General features: G+C 45.4%; 1 protein-coding gene across 6 annotated transcripts in view; it reads right to left on the bottom strand.

The window, feature by feature from the left end:
- Nucleotides 1–22,919, bottom strand: part of garnl3 (GTPase activating Rap/RanGAP domain like 3) — a 421,640-nt gene that overhangs the window by 10,995 nt on the left and 387,726 nt on the right. For all 6 annotated transcript variants that reach the window (XM_078549946.1, XM_078549944.1, XM_078549945.1 and 3 more), the window contains one exon: nucleotides 564–773. In XM_078549946.1, the coding sequence (XP_078406072.1) occupies nucleotides 564–773 (210 nt within the window). The remainder of the gene's footprint in view (nucleotides 1–563; nucleotides 774–22,919) is intronic.

A 22,919-nucleotide genomic window follows, 5' to 3' on the forward strand; every position in this document is an offset into this window, starting at 1 on the left:
AGAGAGGAGATTAAGGAGAAAGAGAATGGCAGACAGAGGGAGGCAGAGAGAGAGAGAAGAAAAGGAAGGGGAGGAGAGAGAGCGACTAAGAAAGACAGAGGGAAAGAGAGAGACAGATAGAGAGCATGTGAGAGACTGAAACAGAAAGAGATAGAGAGAGAGAGAAAATACAGACATAAGAGGTGCCAAGAGAGTGTTCATTTTAATGGACCAGATTTGCAGTGGAAACTGAAATTAATAACCTCCACCTCCTGTTAAGACACCCGTACTTGTCATTAAGGGTTTACTCACACACCATGCAAAGTACCTGATAACTTAGTGTTCTGTTCTGCAGTGTTTCAGAGCTGCACTATGACCTATTTGAAATCTCATTTTGAATAACACTACTTCTTGTTTATAATTCCTCACTTAACAGGCTCCTCCAAAATCTGGGGAAGGTGCCAGGTACAGATAAGGCACGCTGGGAAATTCATAAGAGTCTGTCAGATCCAACTACTCGAGTTACTTGGCTGCTTTTAGCAGAGCAGGGGAGCGATAGTGTGTCATTTAGGAACAACCCTTACCCAGCAACTCTTTGCGTGTTCTGCATGCAATCTCTTTGATCTCCATGCGGGAAAGTGAAAGCGAATGGGCTACTGGCATTGCTGCAATTCCGCTGGATGTAGGGGTGGTAATAACCTTGGCAACCAGCGGTGACTTCAGAGGTCGCTCAATGCTCCTTCCAACGAGGTTGCTGAGAGGAATCTTATAGATGTGCTTCCACTGAATTTCACCTTAAAGAACAACACAACAATATTGTTAACAACCATCCATCACACCATCTTGTACAGGGCTTGTTATTATTGCCAATAAGTTACAAACTGAGAATAATACTTAGTTACAGTGGGCTATCATGTGTAGCATCCCCTGTACAATAGACCCTGGTGACTTTGCTGCATTAAATGTTACAGACTGTCATAACTAATTGAAATAAATTAATTACTAACGTGCATCATTGTTAAAATGACCTTAGTGATGAATTACAACATTTAAAATGAACATATGTTAAAAAAGCTACTGTATCAACTTAACCAAAAAGTGGAAACAAATCATTATCTGATTATAAAGGTGGCGGAAGCAGATTCAATATTAACATTCAAAAGTGAATTGGACAGATACTTAAAAAGAAAAGAAAAGATTTGCAGGGCTCTGGGCAAACAGCAGGAGAGTGGAACTTATTTGCAACTCTTTCAGAGAACTGATGTAGGCGTGATGGGCTGAATATCTTCCTCCTAATTCTATGATATTGAGAATCACTCCTGATGGAAGGTGTGTTATATACTGTATTGTGGATATAACTAAAACATTTGCATTCTGAACTTTCTGTCAGTGTATGGACATATATTTGACATCAGTATATTTTTGGCAATTATTCGTAATGAAAAAAAATCTAGCTGTAACAGGCCATTCAACCTCATGGTCCTGAATCAAAAAGGCTCTAACAATAATAATCATACCAATCCTATAAGGTTAAAATCAATGAAAATCTGAAGGGTCAGTTAGGTTTTAAACATTAAGTCCTTAATGAGTTAGTTATCATGTTAACAAAGTTCCTCTGTGACATTGTAACTCTAAATGATGTAACTATTAAGGACATAGTGATTGCCAATATTCATGAAAAGGAACTTTCGCCCACTCAGAACAGGTTTCAGCTTCTCTGCTGCCAAACAGCAAAGAAATATTCGTCATTTAGGTAAGGACATACCAGAAGGTGGCATGATGGAGCCATCACATTATTTCCATATGGACAGGAAATGTCTGCAAGTGTCCACAAACTGAACATTACTAACCTTTGTTTTGTTAATGCACTGAGCTTGAATATTTAATAGCATTTCATTGCATTGATGCACATTAATACTCATCTTCAATATTACTCCTAATTACAAACAGACATGTATGTCTGTTACTCAGGTTAACTATTAACACAGGATTTAATTTTGGCAACCTCTTTTTTAATTCTTATTGTCAACCGAGTCATGAACCTCTAGGGCATGAGGCAGAGTTATTCAATGAGTCAGTTACTAGGGTAAGATATCCTGCTAACATTAAGTATGATTGAGCTACAATCCCTCATCTGAGGCAGCATCTGGAAGGGTAAGTTCAATGAGGCACCACTCCTGGTGGAATGTCATTTAACAGGAGTATTGTTAGAATCATATCTCTCAGGACTGAAGTTTTCTTTTACAAAATGAAAGGATTTGGCATGATCTGGACATCTGGATACAAACCTGGGATTTTTTTCAAAAGTCCTTCTTTTTTAAAAAAGGCCATTAAAAGACATAAAACCTTGGAATTGTCAACAAGCAGGCCTCTTCCAAGAAATCACCTGGCCTATATGGTGCTTGAGAAGGAGTTGTTTGTTTGTGTTGAACTGCAAAGCACTTTATTTAATGAAAAGCTGGGAGACAAAAAGGCAATCACATGGGAGAGATGAAAAAGAATTAAGTTGTGAACCTGCTTGTCTTGAAGGCAGCGTTCTTGGAGAACAAGCTGAGGAAAGGCAGTTACCTTGACTGGCGCCCTCTCTACCTTGCCTAAAATTGTGTGTGGCTATCAACCCGTAGCCAGAGAACACTCATCCAAGTGTAACAAGTCTGCATTTGGACCTGCAAAGTTGAAGCCAGTTGGTGAGAACTCACCGGGGCCAATGGCCTGTCTGCATGTGATAAAACTCCAGGTCAACAGCGTCGAGACCCTGCAGACTTTATCCTTTATAACGCCCATCCTCCAAAGCCCATCTCTGCAGAGAGAGTCTATCTGTTTGTCCTTTGTTTGTCTTTGTGTGTGTCTGTGCGTGCGCGTGCTGGGGGAATTCTTTAGGAAGAGATAGATGGTTATAATTCCCGATTATAGTTGTGTGTTAATCAGTACTTGCAACTTGTTTAAAGGAGTTTTGTTTTAAAATAAATTAATCATTCTGAGTTTTTGAAAGAAGCCTGGTTAGAGTCTCTTTTCTTCTGGGTACTAGAGGTATAGGTACACAATTGGCCATTGGTATGGCCGGCGGAGTAATGGGGCTTGATAATTCGCGCATTCCTCTCATCTCGTTGTAACAGTATGGGTGGGGCAGACATGCTGAACTCCATGGGCGCGAGAGTCAGCAGCGTGCCCACCGACAATTAAGAGGCCTATTAGGGTCCTTAATCAATTAATTGAAACCTATTTTTCGCTGCTCATCCAACCTTATGGTTGGCGGGCGGGCGAATCGGCCAGGCGGCCTTTGGATTTTTGACGAAACCTCATCCATGGGCTGGATGATGTTTCCAACAGTAACTTTAAAAAAGTAAACATTTTTAGAGATCATTTTTAATATGCCCCTGTTCTTGTGACTGAGTCACATATGTGGGGGCATGTTTCTCTTATTTTTAAAATCTTCATTTTTGTTTCTACAATTCTTCAGCTCCCCGAGGCAGCTCCGTGCCTTCAGGGAGCTTTCAGTGCGCGCTCCCCTGCGCATGCGCAGACTTTAGTGCTTGCACTCCTTCTGCCCCCACCCCGGCAATGCTGAGCTTCTCAGTGCGCCTTTCCTGCTGGCTGGCCTTTAATTGGCCAGCCAGCGTGAAATTGCGGTCGGGGGGGGGGGGGGGGGGTGCTGATCATGGGCGGTGGACCATTTCCCGGCCGCTCCTGGGCCCACCTGCCGCGCCTACCCGAGGACCGGAAAATCCTGCTTCATGATTCACAAGCCCAATGAGTGAGACTACATTAGGAGCGATGCCCCTCGAAATCTCTCCAAATGTGACTCAGCTAGTGATATTGCCTGACTGGCAGCCCCAGAACAGAGATTTCTAACCTGAAACAACAAAGAGACAAAGTAAAAACAGAATTACCTGGAAAAACTCAGCAGGTCTGGCAGCATCGGCGGAGAAGAAAAGAGTTCACGTTTCGAGTCCTCATGACCCTTCAGCAGACAAAGTACTTAACTTTACTGATATCCTAGCAGTCCTGAATGAGGACCGAACAGCACAGGCACTTCCTTCAAGAATGCCAGATTATATGACACAACCTACCACTAATTTGCAGCATTCACCACTGTTTAACTGTTTTTCAGGGATTGCAAACAACAAAAACATGTATTTGTATAGCACCCTTAACAGAATAAAATGTGCCAAGTGCTTCGCTGGAACATTACACAACAAAAATTGACACTAATTCACCTAAGGTAATATTAGGGGGGGATGATCAAAATCTTGGTTTTAAGGAGCTTCTTAAAAGAGGAAATAGAGGTAGAGAGGCGGAGAGGCTTAGGGCAGGAAATCCAGACCTTAGAACCTTGTCAGCTGTAGCCCAACCCGGTAGCAACAATAATAATCAACCCACTAGGAATGAAATGTTGTATTTTTCAATGTTCAATATCTCTGACCCATGCCATGTAGGTGTATTTGGTCAATGGGTGCTGGGTGCAGGGGGTAATATTTTCCACAGGCAGGAGGCAAAATCATTATTAACTTGTGCGAAACATCACTAGAATCTGACGATACGGCATTGATCAGAATTTGTGTCTGGCTGCACGGTTAGGCTACATTATCGGGGATCACAGAATTCTTTTAACTCATGAAATAGTTATCGCTGTGAATGTACTGACTTCAATTCATAGGAAAATTTGATGAATGTATAACAGGTGGCTGATCTGCTACCCCTGTCAAAGTTGGATTTCAGTCCCTCTGAGTTTTCACTGAGCAACTTTCAGCTTTGAATTTTGTGGTTCTCGTGAATCCAAATACTTGCAGCACATCACTTCACAACAATTAATTTTCACTAATAAGAAGCCAGCACAAAAATCTGACCACACTGTTACATAATCCTATTTACCATCCTCATTAGATATCTCAGGGAGTCGTGCTTCCAGAGGCTGCGGGAGGTGGGGGGAGGGTGTTGGAAATGTTCTGGCTAACCTGTTGCAGTGACGATAAAGAACGAACAGCTCCAAACAGAAACAATTGAGAATGATTTTAAGGTGGAGTCAGTTTGCAGCACATAAGTAGGAATGGAAAATCAACACACAGCTTCTTGCCCAGCACTGGCTGCCTTGAGTGATCTGTGTTGTGATATAACATGCATGCACCTTTAAGAGGGTGTCTCTTAAACTACTGTCAATCATTACATACCTCAACAGGATGTAATGTATTAGTCCCATGACTTCGGTACGCAGCAGTGATCAAGGTCAGACGTGTGCCAAATATGGTCAACACTCGAAGATCAATTACTAGTGAAGCTCAACTTCAGAATATACCAGCTGGAAGTCATGTCTTTTAGACAACAACCAACAGAGACCAGACAGGTACAGCATTCTAAAAAACCAAGAGCATGCACCAAACAGCTTCAAAACAAAATCCACAAAATATCTAGCCAAGTTACACAGTCCAGTGATGAGGGTGGCCAGACCATCGACACACAAAATGAGCAGACATTCAGCACGGTGAATATCAAAGAACGTACTGGCACAGTGGTACCAACAGAAGTCTTTGCCACCGTCCAGATTACATGACCACATATGTAAAGTCAGCATAACCTATAGGCAAAACTGGAAATATGTGAAGGTGCAAACGTCCTTCCACTTTACACACTGAAATGTATGTACCCACAGAAGTGGCAAGTGGTGATTCAATCAATCAACCAGCACCAAAATCACTGCATACAGTGACTCGGAGATTCCATCTCTGGGATCTAACGCAGTCAAGTGTACTACAAAACGCACCATGGTCACCCCAGGTATTTTATATTGTGGACACCGCAGGTCCAGTGATCGCAGTCCTACCGGTGTGCAAAGTCCTGTCCTTGGTCACTATCCATGGCATCGTCTAGACAATGACGACAAGGAGCACCATGCTTATACTGATGATCTACAATGCAGGTCATCAGCCAACAGGCTAAGCAGCACAATTTGAATCAAATAGGTATATCCATTCTGAGCGTGCACACTTCATCGTACTGTGGAACTGATATTCACTGGATAAACCCCCCCCCAGTCATTACTCATTGATAATCCTGGGAGTACTCGAGAAACAGGGGAAGATGAAAGATGCCCATGACCAGCATGCGGGTAACAAATTGCCCAACCTGAACATTGGGCAGAAAGTTCGATTACAACACCCAACTGATGGCATCTGGAATCCAGCAGATATCATCAGCATATCCCAGAACCAAGATCGTATCAAATACAAACACCAAATGGCATGACAGTGCAACAAAACAGATGCAAAATCAGAACAATACCACAACCAGAAACACCGAATAACCTTATTGCGACTAGAACACAGTCTAAGATGCAACACAAATAAAGCACCCCCAACCAGCGTTCTGAAAACATACAGCGGCCTCCAGCAAAGATCACTGTAACCACCAATATTCATTACAAGCCTACCGACTCCCACAGCTACCTCGACTACAGCTTCTCACATCCTGCTTCCTGTAAGAACTCCATCCCATTGTCTCAGTTCCTTCGCCTCCGTCGCATCTGTTCTGATGATGCCACTTTCCAAAACAGTTCCTCTGACATGTCCTCCTTCTTCCTTAACCGGGGTTTTCCACCCACGGTGGGTGACAGGGCCCTCAACCATGTCCGGCCCATCTCCCGCGCATCCGCCCTCACACCTTCCTCTCCCTCCCAGAACCATGATAGAACAAAGAACAAAGAACAAGAACAAAGAAAAGTACAGCACAGGAACAGGCCCTTCGGCCCTCCAAGCCTGCACCGATCATATTGCCCGTCAACTAAAACATTTTGCACTTCCGGGGTCCGTATCCCTCTATTCCTATCCTATTCATGTATTTGTCAAGCTGCCTCTTAAACACCACTATCGTACCTGCTTCCACCACCTCCTCTGGCAGCGAATTCCAGACACTCACTACCCTCTGCGTAAAAAACTTGCCCCGCACATCTCCTCTATAGTTTTCTCCTCTCACCTTAAATCTATGTCCCCTAGTAATTGACTCTTCCATCCTGGCAAAAAGCTTCTGACTATCTACTCTGTCCATGCCACTCATAATTTTGTAAACTTCTACCAAGTCGCCCCTCAATCTCCGTCACTCTAGTGAGAACAATCCGAATTTCTCCAACTCTCCTCATAGCTAATAACCTCCAGACCAGGCAGCATCCTGGTAATCCTCCTCTGCACCCTCTCCAACGCCTCCATATCCTTCTGGTAATGTGGTGACCAGAATTGCATGCAATATTCCAAGTGTATAGAACCAAGGTTCTATACAGCTGCAGCATGACTTCCCAGCTTTTATACTCAATACCCCTGCCAATGAAGGGAAGCATGCCATATGCCTTCCTGACTACCTTATCCACCTGCGTTGCCACTTTCAGTGACCTGTGGACCTGTACACCCAGATCCCTCTGCCCGTCGATGCACTTAAGGGTTCTGCCATTTACTGTATAATTCCTGCCTGTATTAGACCTTCCAAAATGCATTACCTCGCATTTGTCCAGATTAAACTCCATCTGCCATTTCTCCACCCAAGTCTCCAACCGATCTATATCCCGTTGTATCCTTTGACAATTCTCTTCACTATCTGCAACTCCTCCAATCTTAGTGTCGTCTGCAAACTTACTAATTAGCCCAGTTATATTTTCCTCCAAATCATTTATGTATACCACAAACAGCAAAGGTCCCAGCACTGATCCCTGGGGAACTCCACTAGTCACAGCTCTCCATTCAGAAAAGCACCCTTCCACTGCTACCCTCTGTCTTCTATGACCAAGCCAATTCTGCATCCATCCTGCCAGCCCACCTCTGATCCTGTGCGACTTTACCTTCTGTACCAGTCTGCCATGAGGGACCTTGTCAAAGGCCTTACTGAAATCCATGTATATAACATCCACTGCCCTTCCATCACCGATCATCTTTGTCATTTTCTCGAAAAACTCGATCAAGTTAGTGAGACACGACCTCCCCTTCACAAAACCATGCTGCCTCTCACTAGTACGCCCATTTGCTTCCAAATGGTAGTAAATCCTGTTACGAAGAATCTTCTCCAATAATTTCCCTACCACTGACGTAAGGCTCACCGGCCTGTAATTTCCTGGATTATCCCTGCTACCCTTCTTAAACAATGGAACAACATTGGCCATTCTCCAGTCCTCTGGGACCTCACCCGTAGCCAGTGAGGATACAAAGATTTCTGTCAAGGCCCCAGCAATCTCCTCCCTTGCCTCCCTCAGTACTGTGGTGAAGATCCCATCTGGCCCTGGGGACTTAGCCACCTTAATATTCTTCAAGATGCCTAACACCTCCTCTTTTTTGATCTCAACATGATCCAGGCTATCTACACACTCTTCCCTAGACAAATCGGCCGCTAAGTCCTTCTCTTTGGTCCCCCTTGTCCTCACTTATCACCCCACCAGCCTCCGCGTTCAAAGGATCGTCCTCCGCCATTTCCATCAACTCTAGCATGATGCCACCACCAAACAAACCTTCCCTTCACCCCACCGTCAGCATTCCGTAGGGACCATTCCCTCCAGGACACCCTGGTTCACTCCTCCATTAGTGGGGGAACCATAAAAGGCATTTCATATCAGAGATCAATGCAACTCAGAGAGTCTTATCAAGTATTTTTACTGCATTGTCAACTAACTTCATGCATGGTTAAACAGGAGTTTCATTTCAAATATAAAATTGGGCACTAAGTTATAAACATCCATATGGAACTGGGGTGAGGAACTTGGTTGGTTCAAGCGACAGTGAAGTGCCATGGTGCAATATTGGCGGCATTTTATTTGGGAATAATGAGTGCAAGTGGGATGAACAGCCTTCTTCATCCTTACCTACCAGGTAACTATGCACAAGTATGGCAGACGGAGTTCAATGTATGGAAATGTGAGATTTGAGAGAGGCAAATTGGAATCCCTTCTTTAAAATGAGGAGCTGAGATTGGCCAAAGGGCCTTGGATGTCCAGATACACCAATTCTTTAAAGCTAGTGCACAGGTACAAACATATGAATTAGGAGCAGGAGAAGACACCACTTGGCCCTTTGAGCCTGCTTGCCGTTCAACAAGATCATGGCTGATCTGATTATAACCTCAACTCCACATTCCTACCCCCAATAACCTTTCACCCCCTTGGCTTATCTAGAATCAATCTACATCCGCCTTAAAAATACTAAAAGATTCTGCTTCCACTACCTTTTGAGGAAGAGAGTTGCAAAGACTCTCAGCCCTGAGAGAGAAAAAGTATTCTCCTCATGCCTATCTTAAATGGGCAACCCCTTATTTTTAAACAGTGGCCCCTAATACTAAATTCTCCCACTAGAGGAAACATCCTCCCCACATCCACCCTGTCAAGAACCCTCAGGATCTTAAAGGGTTCAATCAAGTTGTCTTTTACTCTTCTAAACTCCAGCGGATACAAGCCTAGCTTGTCCAATCTTTCCTCATAAGGCAACCCGCCCATTCCAGATATTAGTTTCGTAAACCTTCTCTGAACTGCCTCTAACGCATTTACATCTTTCCTTAAATAAGGAGACTAACACTGTACACAGTACTCCAGATATGGTCTCACCAATGCTCTGCATAACTGAAGCATAACCTCCCTGCTTTTGTATTCAATTCCCCTCGCAATAATTGATAACATTCTATTATCCTTCCTAATTACTTGCTGTACCGGCTGTGAGGAACCCCTTTCTGGAAAATTTGAAGGACACTGAATTTAGAATATTCTTCCTCCTGAGTTATTTTTTAAAAGTTTGCAATATTAATTCGGGGCCGTGTATATGCCATTCTTTAAGAAACCACGGGTCAAGATAGATGTTCAGCGAGGAACACCTGGGGAGGGGAGAGATGTTTCATGCATCTAAGTTAACAAAGAACTGCTGTTGCCAGGCTAAAAGCTCTTGCTGATTGGTTAAAAACACATGGCCTACAAGAAGTACTCTTCGAACATCTTAGCCTTGAAAACTCTGAGTGTGTGTCTGGGGGTGCCTTAGAAGCAAATTGCAAGAAAAAGACTCTCTCTTTCTCTCTCTCTGCCTCACCTTTGTGTTAAACGTTCCTCAGAAATGTCTCATCGGAATAAATCACCTGTTTTTTTTTGAAAGTCTGCGAAGTTGTGGTAAGTAAGTGATCAAGGACAGTTTCACCAACGAATCCGTCTAAAAGAACTTCCAGAACTATTGTGACCAGAATTTTTTTTAGATCAACAGCATTGAGATCTCTTTGAATTTTATCCTTCTGAACGAAACATTCCCATCCTCCAGCCTCTGTAGGGGACTATGTTTGTTTTGTCCTTTTTTGTTTGTGTGTGTGTGTATGGGGGTTTGAATATCTTTTTTTAAAAAAGGGAAAATTGTTACACTTCTAAACTACAACTTGTACGTTAAACAGTTTATTAACTTGTTTTAAAAAGTAGTTTGTTTTATAATAAATTAATTTTTTTATGTTTACTGAAAGAAGCCTGGTTAGAGTCTTTCTAATCTGCGAATAGCAAAGGGCAACAATTGGCCAGTTTTGTGGGCGAATCAAACATTTAAACTATTGTTACGACCTGTCAGAAGCAGGGCTAGAATTAACAGCACATTCCTCCCATCACGGTCCATAACACTGCATACTAGCCTTTTGCAATTCATGCACTAGAACACTTAGATCCTTCTGTATCTCAGAGCTTTGCAATCTTTCACCATTTAGATAATGTGCTTCTTTTTTACTTTTCCTGCCAAAATGGACAATTTCACACTTTCCCACATTATACTCCATTTGCCAAGTCTTTGCCCACTCACTGAACCTATCTATATCCCTTTGTAGCCTCCTTGTGTCCTCTTCACATCTTAATATCCTACTTATCTTTGTGTCATCAGCAAATTTAGCAACCATACCTTTGCTCCCTTCATCCAAGTCATTTATATAAATTGTAAAAAATTGAGGCCCCAGCACTGATTCTTGTGGCACACCACTCGTTACATCTTGCTAACTAGAAAAAGCCCCATTTATGCCAACTCTCTGCTTCCTGTTAGCTAACCAATCTTCTATCCATGCCAATGTGTTACCCCGTACACCATGAGCTTTTATTTTTCGCAATAAACTTTGATGCGGTGATCAAATTCCTTCTGGAAATCTAAACACAGTACATCCATCGGTTCTCCTTTATCAGCATATGTTGCTTCTTCAAAAAACTCCAATAAATTGGTTAAACATGATTTCCCTCACAAACCCATGTTGATTCTGCCTGATTACCCTGAATACTTCCAAGTGGTTGCTATAACATCTTTGATAACAGCTTCTATCATTTACCCTATGACAGACATTAGGCTAACTGGCCTGTAGTTTCCTGCTTTCTGTCTCCCTTTTTGAATAAAGGAGTTACATTCACTATTTTTCAATGTAATGGAACCTTCCCTGAGCCTAAGGAATTTTGGAAAATTAAAACCAATGCATCAACTATCTCACTAGCCACTTCTTTTAAGACCGTAGGATAAAGTCCATCATAATCAAAAAGATGTTGGCCTTTATCCTAAGGGAAGTTGGAATGCCAAAAAAAGAGTAGGTAATGCCTCTGCTGTACAGAGCCTTGGTCAGACCTTATCTAGAGTACTACATCCAGTTCTGATCACCACGCCTCAGCAAAGACACATTGGGTGGAATTTCCGGCCCTGTCATGGTGAGGGTGGAGCTGTATAACGTGGCGAACCGTTCAAAAGTCCATGGACTTTGGTGGGACCGTAAAATCCCACTGGCATAAAATTCTGCTTATTGGCTTGGGAGACAGTACAATGAAGATTTGCCAAAATGATATTAAATTATGAGGACATGTCGCTTAAGTTTGTCTTAAATTCACTTGAGTCTAAATGGCTGAGGGATGATTTTAATGGGGACATTTAAAATGCTTAAGGGATTTTACAGGCTAGATAAATGAATTCTCCGTCGGGGGAATCCAGAACAAGGGGGTAAAATGTTAAGAAATAGAGCTAGGCCCTTTAGGAGTGAAATCAGGAAGCACTTTTTCACACAAAGGGTCATGGAAATCTGGAACTTGCTCCCCCAAAGGGGCTGTGGATGCTGGGTCAATTGAAACTTTCAAGACCGCGGCTGATATATTTTTGTTGAGTAAGGCTCTGGAGAATAGCCGACGAAATAAACTTGAGGTACAGGTTAGTCATGGTATAAATGAATGGGGGAATAGGTTCGAGGAGGAGAATGACATACTCCCATTCTTATGTTGCTTTTATAGTATATTTGCAGAAACCTGTACTTCTACAAGTTGCTGTGAATACCCATCAGATAACAGTTTACTTGCAGGCTGCCAGCCAGTTCATATAAGAATCTATGACTAGCTCCTATTGCTTTAGAGTTTTAGCCAGTGCCGCAAGGCATTCAAGAACCAGATGACAGGTCTGCAGCCTTTTTCACTGGGATTACTGAGGTCATCAAACTAATCTAGGATTCCATCGTAAATGTTAAAAGCAATAGCCACTCAAATGAATCTCCGGGACACTGTTCAGGGAGAGCCTGAGCTAAGCAAATGCTACATGTCTATAGATTCAAATGCCATGTTAAAATGTCAGGGAAATTGATTTTTGAATTTAGTAATCACAATATTCGGAGCTGCCAGTGCTCTCCGACATTAAATGCAGCTAAGTCTAGTCACTAACAGATTCACAAGTACACAAATGATCTCCTCAGTGTTTTAAAAATAATTATATTTTTATTTGTGCTTTTCATTTTTTGATGAACTGTCCTAGCAGTGGTGAATGTGGAGAAATGGAAACATTTTCTGTTTTGAATACTTACACTCATGATCAATTATTTCCAGGTGAAGTATAATGCAGTTGGGTACAGGGTACTCTGGCCCAACAACGGCCCTAAGATCGTCAGGCCTTGATCCCAGGAATTAGACCAGGAAGATGCCCCCCAATGCTAACCCCAGTAGAATATGTGGGGTCCATGAACATCTTTCCGGAATACTGGGGAGAATTTTCTCCCCATCGGGTGGGCCGGTCGGGAGTGGGCGTGGAGTTGATCGCCACCCGCGATCGGCTGCGCACCGCCAGTTTACATGGGTGGGCCAATTAAGGCCCGCTCAGCGTGACGCGCACCCGGTAGCACTCAACGCTACCTGTGCGGGCGGGGGGAGGGGGAAGAGTCAGGGCCTGCGCTCTTCTGCGCATGCAAGCGAAAGAGCGCAGAAATCTCCCTGAGGCATGGAGCTGCCTCAGAGAGATAAAGTTCAAATTGAAAAAAGAAAATTATTCAGACATGTCCCTCATGTGACAGTGTCACATGAGCTGGGACATGTTTATGATTTGTCATTAAAAATGTTTATTTCATTAATAAAACCTTCATGAAACCTCATCCCGCCCGTGGATGAAATTTCATGAAAAATGCGAAGGCCGCCTGGGCTCTTCACCTGCCCCCCACCAGCCTTAAGGTTGGACGGGCAGCCCTGTCAAATGGGTTAATTAGTTTGTTAATGGCCTTGACAGTTCGGTGGTGCGCGCCCGCTGAACGAAAGATCAGAATGACGTGCGGTGACGTCGGGACACACACCCGACATCACCGCGCATCATTTTACGTGTTGGCGTGCGGGCCGAACAGAAAATTCTGGCCACTGAGTTCCAACATCCAGGTCCTCACAGACTTTGAAAATAGAGTCATCCAGCTGGCCGGCGACGATCTGGAACGTTCCTGTGCTGACAGTGAGGTCAGCGGTGCTCAACCAAGTGAGGATCCAGCAATGCAACATCCATCAGACAACCAAACCGTGAGTGAGTTCCCTCGTTCCCTGACATGCACTCATTATGTCTCCTTGCTTTCACAGGCACATCTGGGATGCAGCCGAGTGGGTCCACAAGCCAGGTCCTCATTTCAAGCCCTGAAGACACCTCGGAAGAAGAATTTGATGACAGCCTAACTGAGGACCCGTCACAGCGCTCACCCGCACCCTCCACCGGCTCAGACAGAGAAACTCGGTGGGACCTAGTTCTACAGTAGCCATGGGTCACAATCTGGTGAGTACATCGCAGTGTCCGATCCACAGCAGGTGGTGACAGGGACTTCCCAGGTTTCCGGCACTCGGAGGACTGCTGGAGGCCAGAAATCTGCTGAGCTCGAGTCAGATGAGGAGCCTCTGGACTCGGTCATACCTCGGTTCCTGGAGCTGCAAAGGCAAGCTCAGGAACATCAGGAAGGGATGTCCGCTGCACTTCTCAGATTGCAAGGTACAATGGAAGAGTCTGTCCGTCCTCAGTTTGAGGTGATAGTGCCGGCATTGCCAACATGCTGAGGTCAACACTGTTAGGATGGCAGCTGCCATGGGGACCTTGGTCCAGGACATTGATCCTGCATTGACGAGTGGGCTGAACTCCATTACTGACACCATAGTTGGCCTCCAACAGCGTCAACATGAGAGGGGTGTGGGGCAGCTCGATCTCATTCCAGCTTCCTCTTCTCCTCAAGGAGTCAGCTAGGGACCGTCGGGCACCCATAGGGAGGAGGACCAGCAGCTCAACACCCCGGGGCCATCCACCCAGGTGACTCCAGGAATGTCCGGCTGATCCAAATACCCTCTTCCTATCACCCCGCAGCTCCATCTCAACAGGCCAAGGAGGGTGCAGCTGGCCCACAGCAGGATATCCAAAGCAGGCTGGGGCCCTCCAGGTCTCGGGCCTCCAGAGGATGCCTGCCAAGTTCATCACAGATAGGGCGTAGCAGTCAGCAGGCTGCCTCCACTGTGGATGTCGGGGGAGCATCATGATGTAGCAGCAGGGTTAGGAAGATGTAGTTGAATAGCCTGGGCACGGGTGTTAATCAATTGTACATATGTTCACTATTCTAAATAAACTCCCAGGAATGTCTCCTTCCCAAGGCTCCTTGTTATGACGAGCAGTGTTCCTGTCACTCAGATGAGAAACCTTGGTTCCTGCACAAGATAAAGGTCGGTGTCTCAGTCCAGGGCCTCTTCCCTGTGCAGTGTGTAACCTTCAGACCAAAGTGATGGTCCAGCTTCACACTCACTGGATATATTAGTGATGCCTGCACCTCGAAGGTGCTTGTCATTGCTGCCAGAATGTTGTGGGCAGGTGTCACAGAGTTCCGTCATTCTCTCAGCACCTTTGAGGTGGGGCTGACCCCCCATCTCTTCAGCATCTGTGACCGGTGATAATGTGCTCCTGAAGGGGCTAGGTGCTGAAGGCTGACAAAGGATCAGGTACATTTAAAGCTTCACGGCTGCATCTCCACGACCCTGATCACAGAACACAAGCTAGCTGACCTCAGCCAGACAGGAGTTAGACATTCACAGAGGCTATGTGATGATCTATGGAGTGTCCTCACTGCAAGCCATCATCATCCTCCTGGAATCTAGTGACTATTAGGGCCTATGTTGCGTTTCCATGACATAAGCCTGAGCACTAAGGGCAAGTGCGCTGCCATCAGCCACACAGGAGTCAAACGTTCACAATGCAAGGTGAGGATGTCAGGACTGTCTTCACCGCATCTCATCATCATCCTCCATGAATATTGAGGCTATGAGGGCCTCCCGAGCACGCCTGCCTCGTCTGGCCAGCGCGATGGCCTCATCGTCATCATCCTTGCTCTCGAGGACATTATCATCATCCCCTTCGACATCTTCATCATCGGACAAGACGTGCAACTCTTCCGTCTCCTCCTCAGCCAGATCCTACTGCCATTGCAGCGCCATGCTATGGAGTGCGCAGCAAGTGACAATGATGCGTGACACCCTCTGGGGACTGTATTGCAGTGCTCCACCGGACTTGTCGAGGCACCAGGGCCTCACTTTCAAAATGCCTATTGTTTGCTCCGTCAAAGTCCGGATCGCAGCATGAGCCTTGTTATACCGTCACTCTGCTGCAGTCTGAGGCCGCCGCATGGGGGTCATCAGCCATGCTCTCTGTGGGTAGCCCTTGTACCCGAGAAGCCATCCCTGCAGCCTCTCTGGACCCTGGAAGATGTCAGGGATCTGAGAACTGCTAAGGGTGTGGGAGTCGTGGACGATCCCTGCGAATCGTGCACAGACCTGTAGGTTGCGTTTGTGGTGGTCACACACCAACTGGACTTTCAGCAAGTGGAAGCGATTGCTGTTAACATAGTTGACTGCTTGTTTCCACGGAGATCTAAGTGCCACGTGAGTGCAGTCGATGACACCCTGCACCCGTGGAAAACCTGAGATCTACGTGAATCCCAGCGCTCTTGCTTCCTGGCTTACCTGATCCCGGGCAAACTGAACAAAATTCTGTGCCTTCGCGAAGATGGTGTCCGTGACATCCTGAATACACTTGTGCACAGAGGTTTGTGAGATCCCGCACAGGTCACCTGTGGGGCCCTCGAAGGAGCCACTGGAGTAGAAATTGAGTGCCACAGTCACTTTCACAGCCATTGGCAGTGGATGCCCTCCATGTCCCCGTGGCACTAAATCCTGCAGGAGGTGGCATATGTGACCGATCCATTCCCTAGACATGCGCAGTATATGCGACTCTGATTCTCAGTCATCTGCAGGAATGACAAGCATCATTTATAGACCCTGGGTCTAGCAAGGCACCTACAAGTAATGGCTCTCAGTGGATCTTCAGCTGCGTGCACAGCAGGCCCTACCGCCCCTTCATCTAGAGGGAGGTGCTCCTCCCTTTGCCGGGCCAGGCGACTCCGCCGCTCTCTTCTTCTTCTCTGCTCCCTAAACCATGAGACAGACCGCTAAATCACCAGGCTCTGTGATCCTGATGTTCTCCTCCTGCAGGATCAAAGAGAGAGACGTGTGGGTTAGCATAGGTGTCCTAAGAACTTCTCTTAGTTAAGTCTGAAGACTCCCTCACGGATGCAGCAGAGTACTGGTCATCACTTGGACGCCCAGTGTGACTGGCTGTCTGAAACCCCACCCAGCTCGGCCCCACTGACTGATTGGCGGCAGCTTTGGCCACTGGGACTGCAGGCTGTGCTCTCAGCTCAGGCACAGGCATTCTCCTAAACCACACTGAAAGGCTGCACTGTTAGCTTGAACTATGATGGCTACTGGTCCAAACGTTAATGAAGACATTGCAAGGGGCTGTGAGCGCCTCCACCAGTGACTGCACCATGGTCACCATTCGCAGGGGGATTGTACAACTTACCCAGTTGGCCAATTGCTCTGCTGCCCCCTAAAATGCACATTAATTTGCAGTCTGTGCCCCAGGGGTGAAAGGTTCTGGAGCATTTAGTGGCACTTTCATGCTTTTGTGTTGCTTGAGTGGGCACAAAAACCTCAGAGGCCCAACTCCAAGCATGTCAATGGAGCTGCTGCTGAACGGTCCCAGCTGCAGAAGAGTGCACACTTTTGACAAGCTTTTCCAAACACATGGCCGCTTCCCTCACTCCCCCGTCTCCCCACTCCGGCATGTGCTTGAGTACTTCCTTCAGCTTGTGCTGCCTTGCCCCGCCTTGGGCCTGACCCGCAGTGGAGCCCTCGCCCCAGCACCGCACTGAGTGCCAGCTGGGAACAAGTGACTTGCCTGTGCCCCCTGCGAATATGCAGCGCCCGTTTCTCGATGTCCTAGGGCGATGCTTGTGAGCGCTGCGCAAGGCTGTGTGCACTCAGCTCAGAGTTCCCCTTGAAGTTCAGGTCCCAGATGCACGCCTTTTAAAGGCAATCATTAAGCACGCCGTTCTGAAGTCACACTGACGTGGGCGGTAAATTTGACATGGGGGGGGAATGATTCCAATGAGCAGAGCTTATAATGAGATGCTGAAGTATTGAAATTAGGATCCCGACGTGCGGCAGCATTGACGGGTGGAGGGGACGATCGCAAACTGGTGTCACGACAGCGTGAAACCGATTTTTGGCCTTCTCACCCCTATTTTCCCCCCCACTGGCCCTTAACTTACCCAGACCAGCTGGAGTCTGCTCCATGGAAACTGGCACACATAAATATGCCCCTCGAGTCATCGCATGTGATTAGAGAGGATGGTTTGCTGATAAACATAACTCTTATTGAAGAGTTGTCCTGGATTATATACAGGATAATAGGTAGCTGGCAAAGAGTTAAAAGATTAATTTAATCGTGAAATAGATGATAATATTATAAATCATGACAAGAAAGCTCAAACCGTTTAACATCAGTGGAACTCATGAGATTTAATTTCTGCCTTCATTCCATGTCATTTTTTAATCTTTTATAATATGTGATCATAATGTTTCATGTGTATAGTGAAATTTAAATCTAGTATTTCCGTGGCCTGAAGTAATTGGTCGACATGTTGCTAACCAATCTATTTCTTAGTGTTTCATTGGTGACTGAAGCTGATTTCATACTACTTACTGTAGGCAACTCTCTCATAAAGACAACAGTGAATAAAGGATTGTTACTGTAGGTGACCTTTTGCTAAAAGATTGCAGCAAAAGACCATACACACTCATTTCAGGTAGCGAAGTGTCCCAAAGAGCTACGCAGGAGCATAATCAGACAAAATGTGGCATTGAGACAAAGGGGGTATTAGGCTGGATGACCAAAAGCTTGGTTAAAGAGGTAAATTTTAAGGAAGATCTTAAAGGAGGAGAGAGAAATGGAGGGCAGAATTTTTCCCCTCATTGGGCGGGGACTCGCCCGACGTGAACAGGAGAAAAAGAGTGCACATGATTTCCAATGGCGGATGTGCGTGGGAGTCGGCAGCACGCCCCCCGACAATTAAGAGGGCTGTTAAGCCCATTAATTAATTAATTGAATTGAATTTTTCCTTGTCCGTCCAACCTATTCTATTCGTGGGTGAATAGGCCAAGCGGTGGTTAAAAAAAATAAAAACTTTTAAAACTAACTTTTAACATGTCCCTGCTCATGATGACAGAGTCACATGAGGGGACATATTTTCCTTATTTTTCAATTGTTTATTTTTAATGTTAAAAATCTTCAGCTCCCTGAGGCAGCTCTGTGCCTTCAGGGAGCTTTCACTGAGCGCACCCGCGCACATGCGCTGACTTCCGTGCTCACCCTCCTGCCCCCCTCCACTCCCAGGCAGCGCTGAGCGTTTCAGCACGCAATTCGCGCTGACCGGTCGTTAATTGGCCAGCCAGCGTGAAATCGTGGTTGGGGCCCAATCGCAGGCAGCAGTCGGTTTTGCGGCCGTCCCCAGGCCCACCTGCCCAATGAGGTAAAAACCCTGCCCAGGGAGGCTTAGGGATGGAATTCCAGAGCTCAGGACCTACATGGGTGCCAATGATGGAGACGAGGAGAGAGTGTGAAATGCACAAGAGGCCAGAGTTGCAAGAATGCAGAGTTCCTGGAACGTTATAGGGCTGAGGGATGTCCAAGAGACATGAAGAGGCAAGAAAATAGAGCGATTTGGACAAGAGAACGAGAATTTTAACATCGAGGCATTGTTGAGACAAAGGGGACAACGAGCATAGTGATAATAATGGACTGCGGAATTAAAATGAATGACCAGAAAATTGGTGATGTAACAAACTTTCAAACCCCTTTCTCCAATCCATGCTCCTGCAAGCAAGTCTCCATGTAGGGGCAGAGATTTTGCAAGATTTATTCTGTAAAGTTTGGCTCAGCGGTGGCATTTTGCAAATCAAAGTCATGAGTACCCAATCCAGGCTGATACTTCAAAACAGCCCCTGAGGAGGTACAGAAACGCCTGCTTGTTCATCCTTCGATGCGAAGCCGACTTTCTGAAGCGATGCTACACACTGTTGAAGGTGTTATCTTACAAGTGAGACTTTAAGGTAAAACAAAAACAAAAATACCTGGAAAAACTCAGCAGATCTGGCAGCATCTGCGGAGAGGAGCACAGTTAACGTTTCGAGTCCGAATAACTCGAAACGTTAACTGTGTTCCTCTCCGCAGATGCTGCCAGACCTGCTGAGTTTTTCCAGGTATTTTTGTTTTTGTTTTGGATTTCCAGCATCCGCAGTTTTTTGCTTTTAGACTTTAAGGTAAAGCTGCCTGCGTCTGATGGCACAACTTAAAGATGGAGTTCTGCTCATGCCCTGGGGAGAATCTATCCCTCCACAAACACCACCAAAATAGATTACAGAAAGTGCTAGTCATAGACCTGAAATGTTTCTCTCCCTCCACAGATGCTGCCAGACCTGCTGAGTGTTTCCAGCATTTTCTGTTTTTATTTCAGAAATTCCAGTATCTGCAGTATTTTACTTCTGTACCAAAATGGATTGACTTGTCATTCATCTCATTTACTCTTTGTGGGGTCTTGTTCTGCACAAACTGACTGCTATGTCTGTATACGAAGCAACCATTCAATAGTAATTAATTGGCTGTGAAGTGCTTCTGTTTTCCAGAGGGTGTGAGGTACAAGGTCTTTCTGCCTTAAGGTACTGGGTGTGTGGGAGCAATTGAAATGAAAATAGAAAAGCAAAATACTGCAAATGCTGGAAATCTGAAATAGAAACAGAAATGCTGGTAATATTCAGCAGGTCAGGCAGCATCTCTGGAGAGAAAAACAGAGTTAATGTTTCAGACCTGAAAAGTTAACTCTGACGTTAACTCTGTTTCTCTCTCCACAGGTGCTGCCTGATCTGCTGAGTATGAAATGAAGGCTTATTTCAGAATCAGATAGCAACCTCAGCTGACTCTGGATGAGTATTTGTCAGTGATCACACCTACCCATTACAAAGCAGATGTTTACCACATCTACTGTTCTTGTTTCAACTGCTACAGTGTGTATTGGCCTCTGACTCAGCAGTTGATCTCTCCAGGGGGAGAATGGCTAACATTGATTATAGCATTGATCAGGAAATGTGAATCACAAATTCACCGGGAGTAGGCGTTTCAAATGTTTCAGCATTTCACTTTAACCCCTTGACCATTGAATGTTCTGTACAACTGGCAAATTTTAGAGCATCGATGAACATTTATTTCTGTCACGGTATTATTCTTAGCACCATTGCACTGTGGATTTATAGACAGATAGAAGTCACAGGACAGAACAGCTCACATTGTCAGTGAGGAACAGTTTAAATTATAACCTAGTAGAGCCAGTATCTGTTTACTGTTTCTATTATATTACAATTAAAATGTTCCAATGTTTTACATCCTGAATATGTTCCTTTGACATGTTCAGCACGTTTGATGATCTTCTGAGGGCCCGTATCCGGAATCTTGTGCCACCATTAAAGCTTTGTGATTCTTCTGAGACAATGTAGGGTGGGAATGATTGGATTTTCTGATTTGTTAGTTGTCTTGCTATAATCCCCATATCCAGTGTAATAATAGCATTTTAATGCCTGAACCCAGTTAACTGCTTTGTTGTTCAGCTGATAAATATTCATAATCTTTCTATTTGTTTATCATGAGCTCTCCTTTGTCTCAGATTGTGGTATAAGGGAGCTGTGATCCTGGCTGAGGTTACTGCAGTATTATGTGTTTCACAGGATGTAACAAGCAGTAAAAGTGAGCTGGAAAAACTCAGCAGGTCTGGCAGCATCGGCGGAGAAGAAAAGAGTTGACGTTTCGAATCCTCATTAAACGTCAACTCTTTTCTTCTCCGCTGATGCTGCCAGACCTGCTGAGTTTTTCCAGGTAATTCTGTTTTTGTTTTGGATTTCCAGCATCCGCAGTTTTTTGTTTATATATTAGTAAAAGTGAGCTTGTTCACAAAGTAATGTGCATGCAAAACTGGGTTTTAAAAATTCTCAAAACCCTCTTCTCTTTCATGTACTTAGTATGGTTGCAACTTTTGCAAGTCATCAATGTATTGCTTTAACAATAGCATAAGTATTAAATATGCACAAGTTACTTTCAGAAGCAGTGTCATGAAGCTGGGGCTTGGGGAGGCTACGTGTTCCATACAAAGGTGAAAAAACAGAGCAGTTTAATCATCAAATGGAATACAAGACGTCAGACTGTTTAGTAACATAAAAAGTCCGCAGTTCTCATATCAGTGAAGTGCTATTACTAAGCAGCCCCATTTGAGTAAAAGGCTGAATCTGAGTGACTTTTTCTATTAAGTTACTCTACAGTGAATAATACCTATTAGTGAATGGTTACTGCCAGAAACAGAATGCTTCGTCAGTTATAATCACGCTCTCGATTCAGACCTGCAGAAACTTTAGTCTTAACTTTGTTGACAGTTAAAATGCTTCTTGTCATTAGTGTGTGCATGTTCACTATTCCCAGGATTAGCAAGCCATCCTGCTCACCAAGACATGGTGGATTTTCCATCTGAGGTGTGTGTTAGGAGCTTTGTCGCTCCATTAGGTTAGTTTTGAATATGGAGATGTGTGGGGGGGAATCTTGTTGAGGTGTCAGGGGGTCTCGCCCGCTGCCTGGAAAGCCGGTGAGAGACCCGCGCTCTCTCTTTTCGGGAAGGCCTGCCAAACCACAAGCCAGTCAGGCAGCGGTGAATCCAGTGGTGGGCCTTCCCCCCCCCACCCAGAATCAAGGCCCCGGGGCAGAAATCTTGCCGGCTGAGAGCTGCCAGCTAATCTTGTGCTCAACAGTGCCACCGGTGAGGCCGTGGCTGCTGCTGGAAGGACAGGCACTGGAAGGAGCCAGCCACCTGGGTCGCTAAAGTAATGTAGGGGGTGGAGTGGTGGGAGGGTGTTGTGGGGTGGGAGTCGCAGGGAGAGGGGTGCAGGGAGTTCGGCGGCAAGGGCAAGGGGGTGGCTCTCAGCAGACTCCCCGCCTTCCAGATGTCCAGTCCCTGGATCAAGCACTGAGTGCCTTTAGTCGAGGTACCACACCCCACACCCCTGGGGGTGACGAGGCGACCGCACAGTTTTCCCCACCATGCACACTGGCGACAGGGTCACCCACCACTGGCTCAATGCCAGCGGTGGCGGGATGAGGCCCTTAAGTGGTCATTACTTGGCCAGATTAATTGCAGCAGAAGATTCCATCATCAATATCACAGTTACCAATAAAACAAACCCCAAAATAAAGAAAATGATCTCACCCCACTGAGCCAAACCTGACTAATGCATTGTTCCCGTACCAGTC

The sequence above is a fragment of the Cetorhinus maximus genome, chromosome 10 (genome assembly GCF_964194155.1).
Source record: "Cetorhinus maximus chromosome 10, sCetMax3.hap1.1, whole genome shotgun sequence".
Taxonomy (NCBI): domain Eukaryota; kingdom Metazoa; phylum Chordata; class Chondrichthyes; order Lamniformes; family Cetorhinidae; genus Cetorhinus; species Cetorhinus maximus.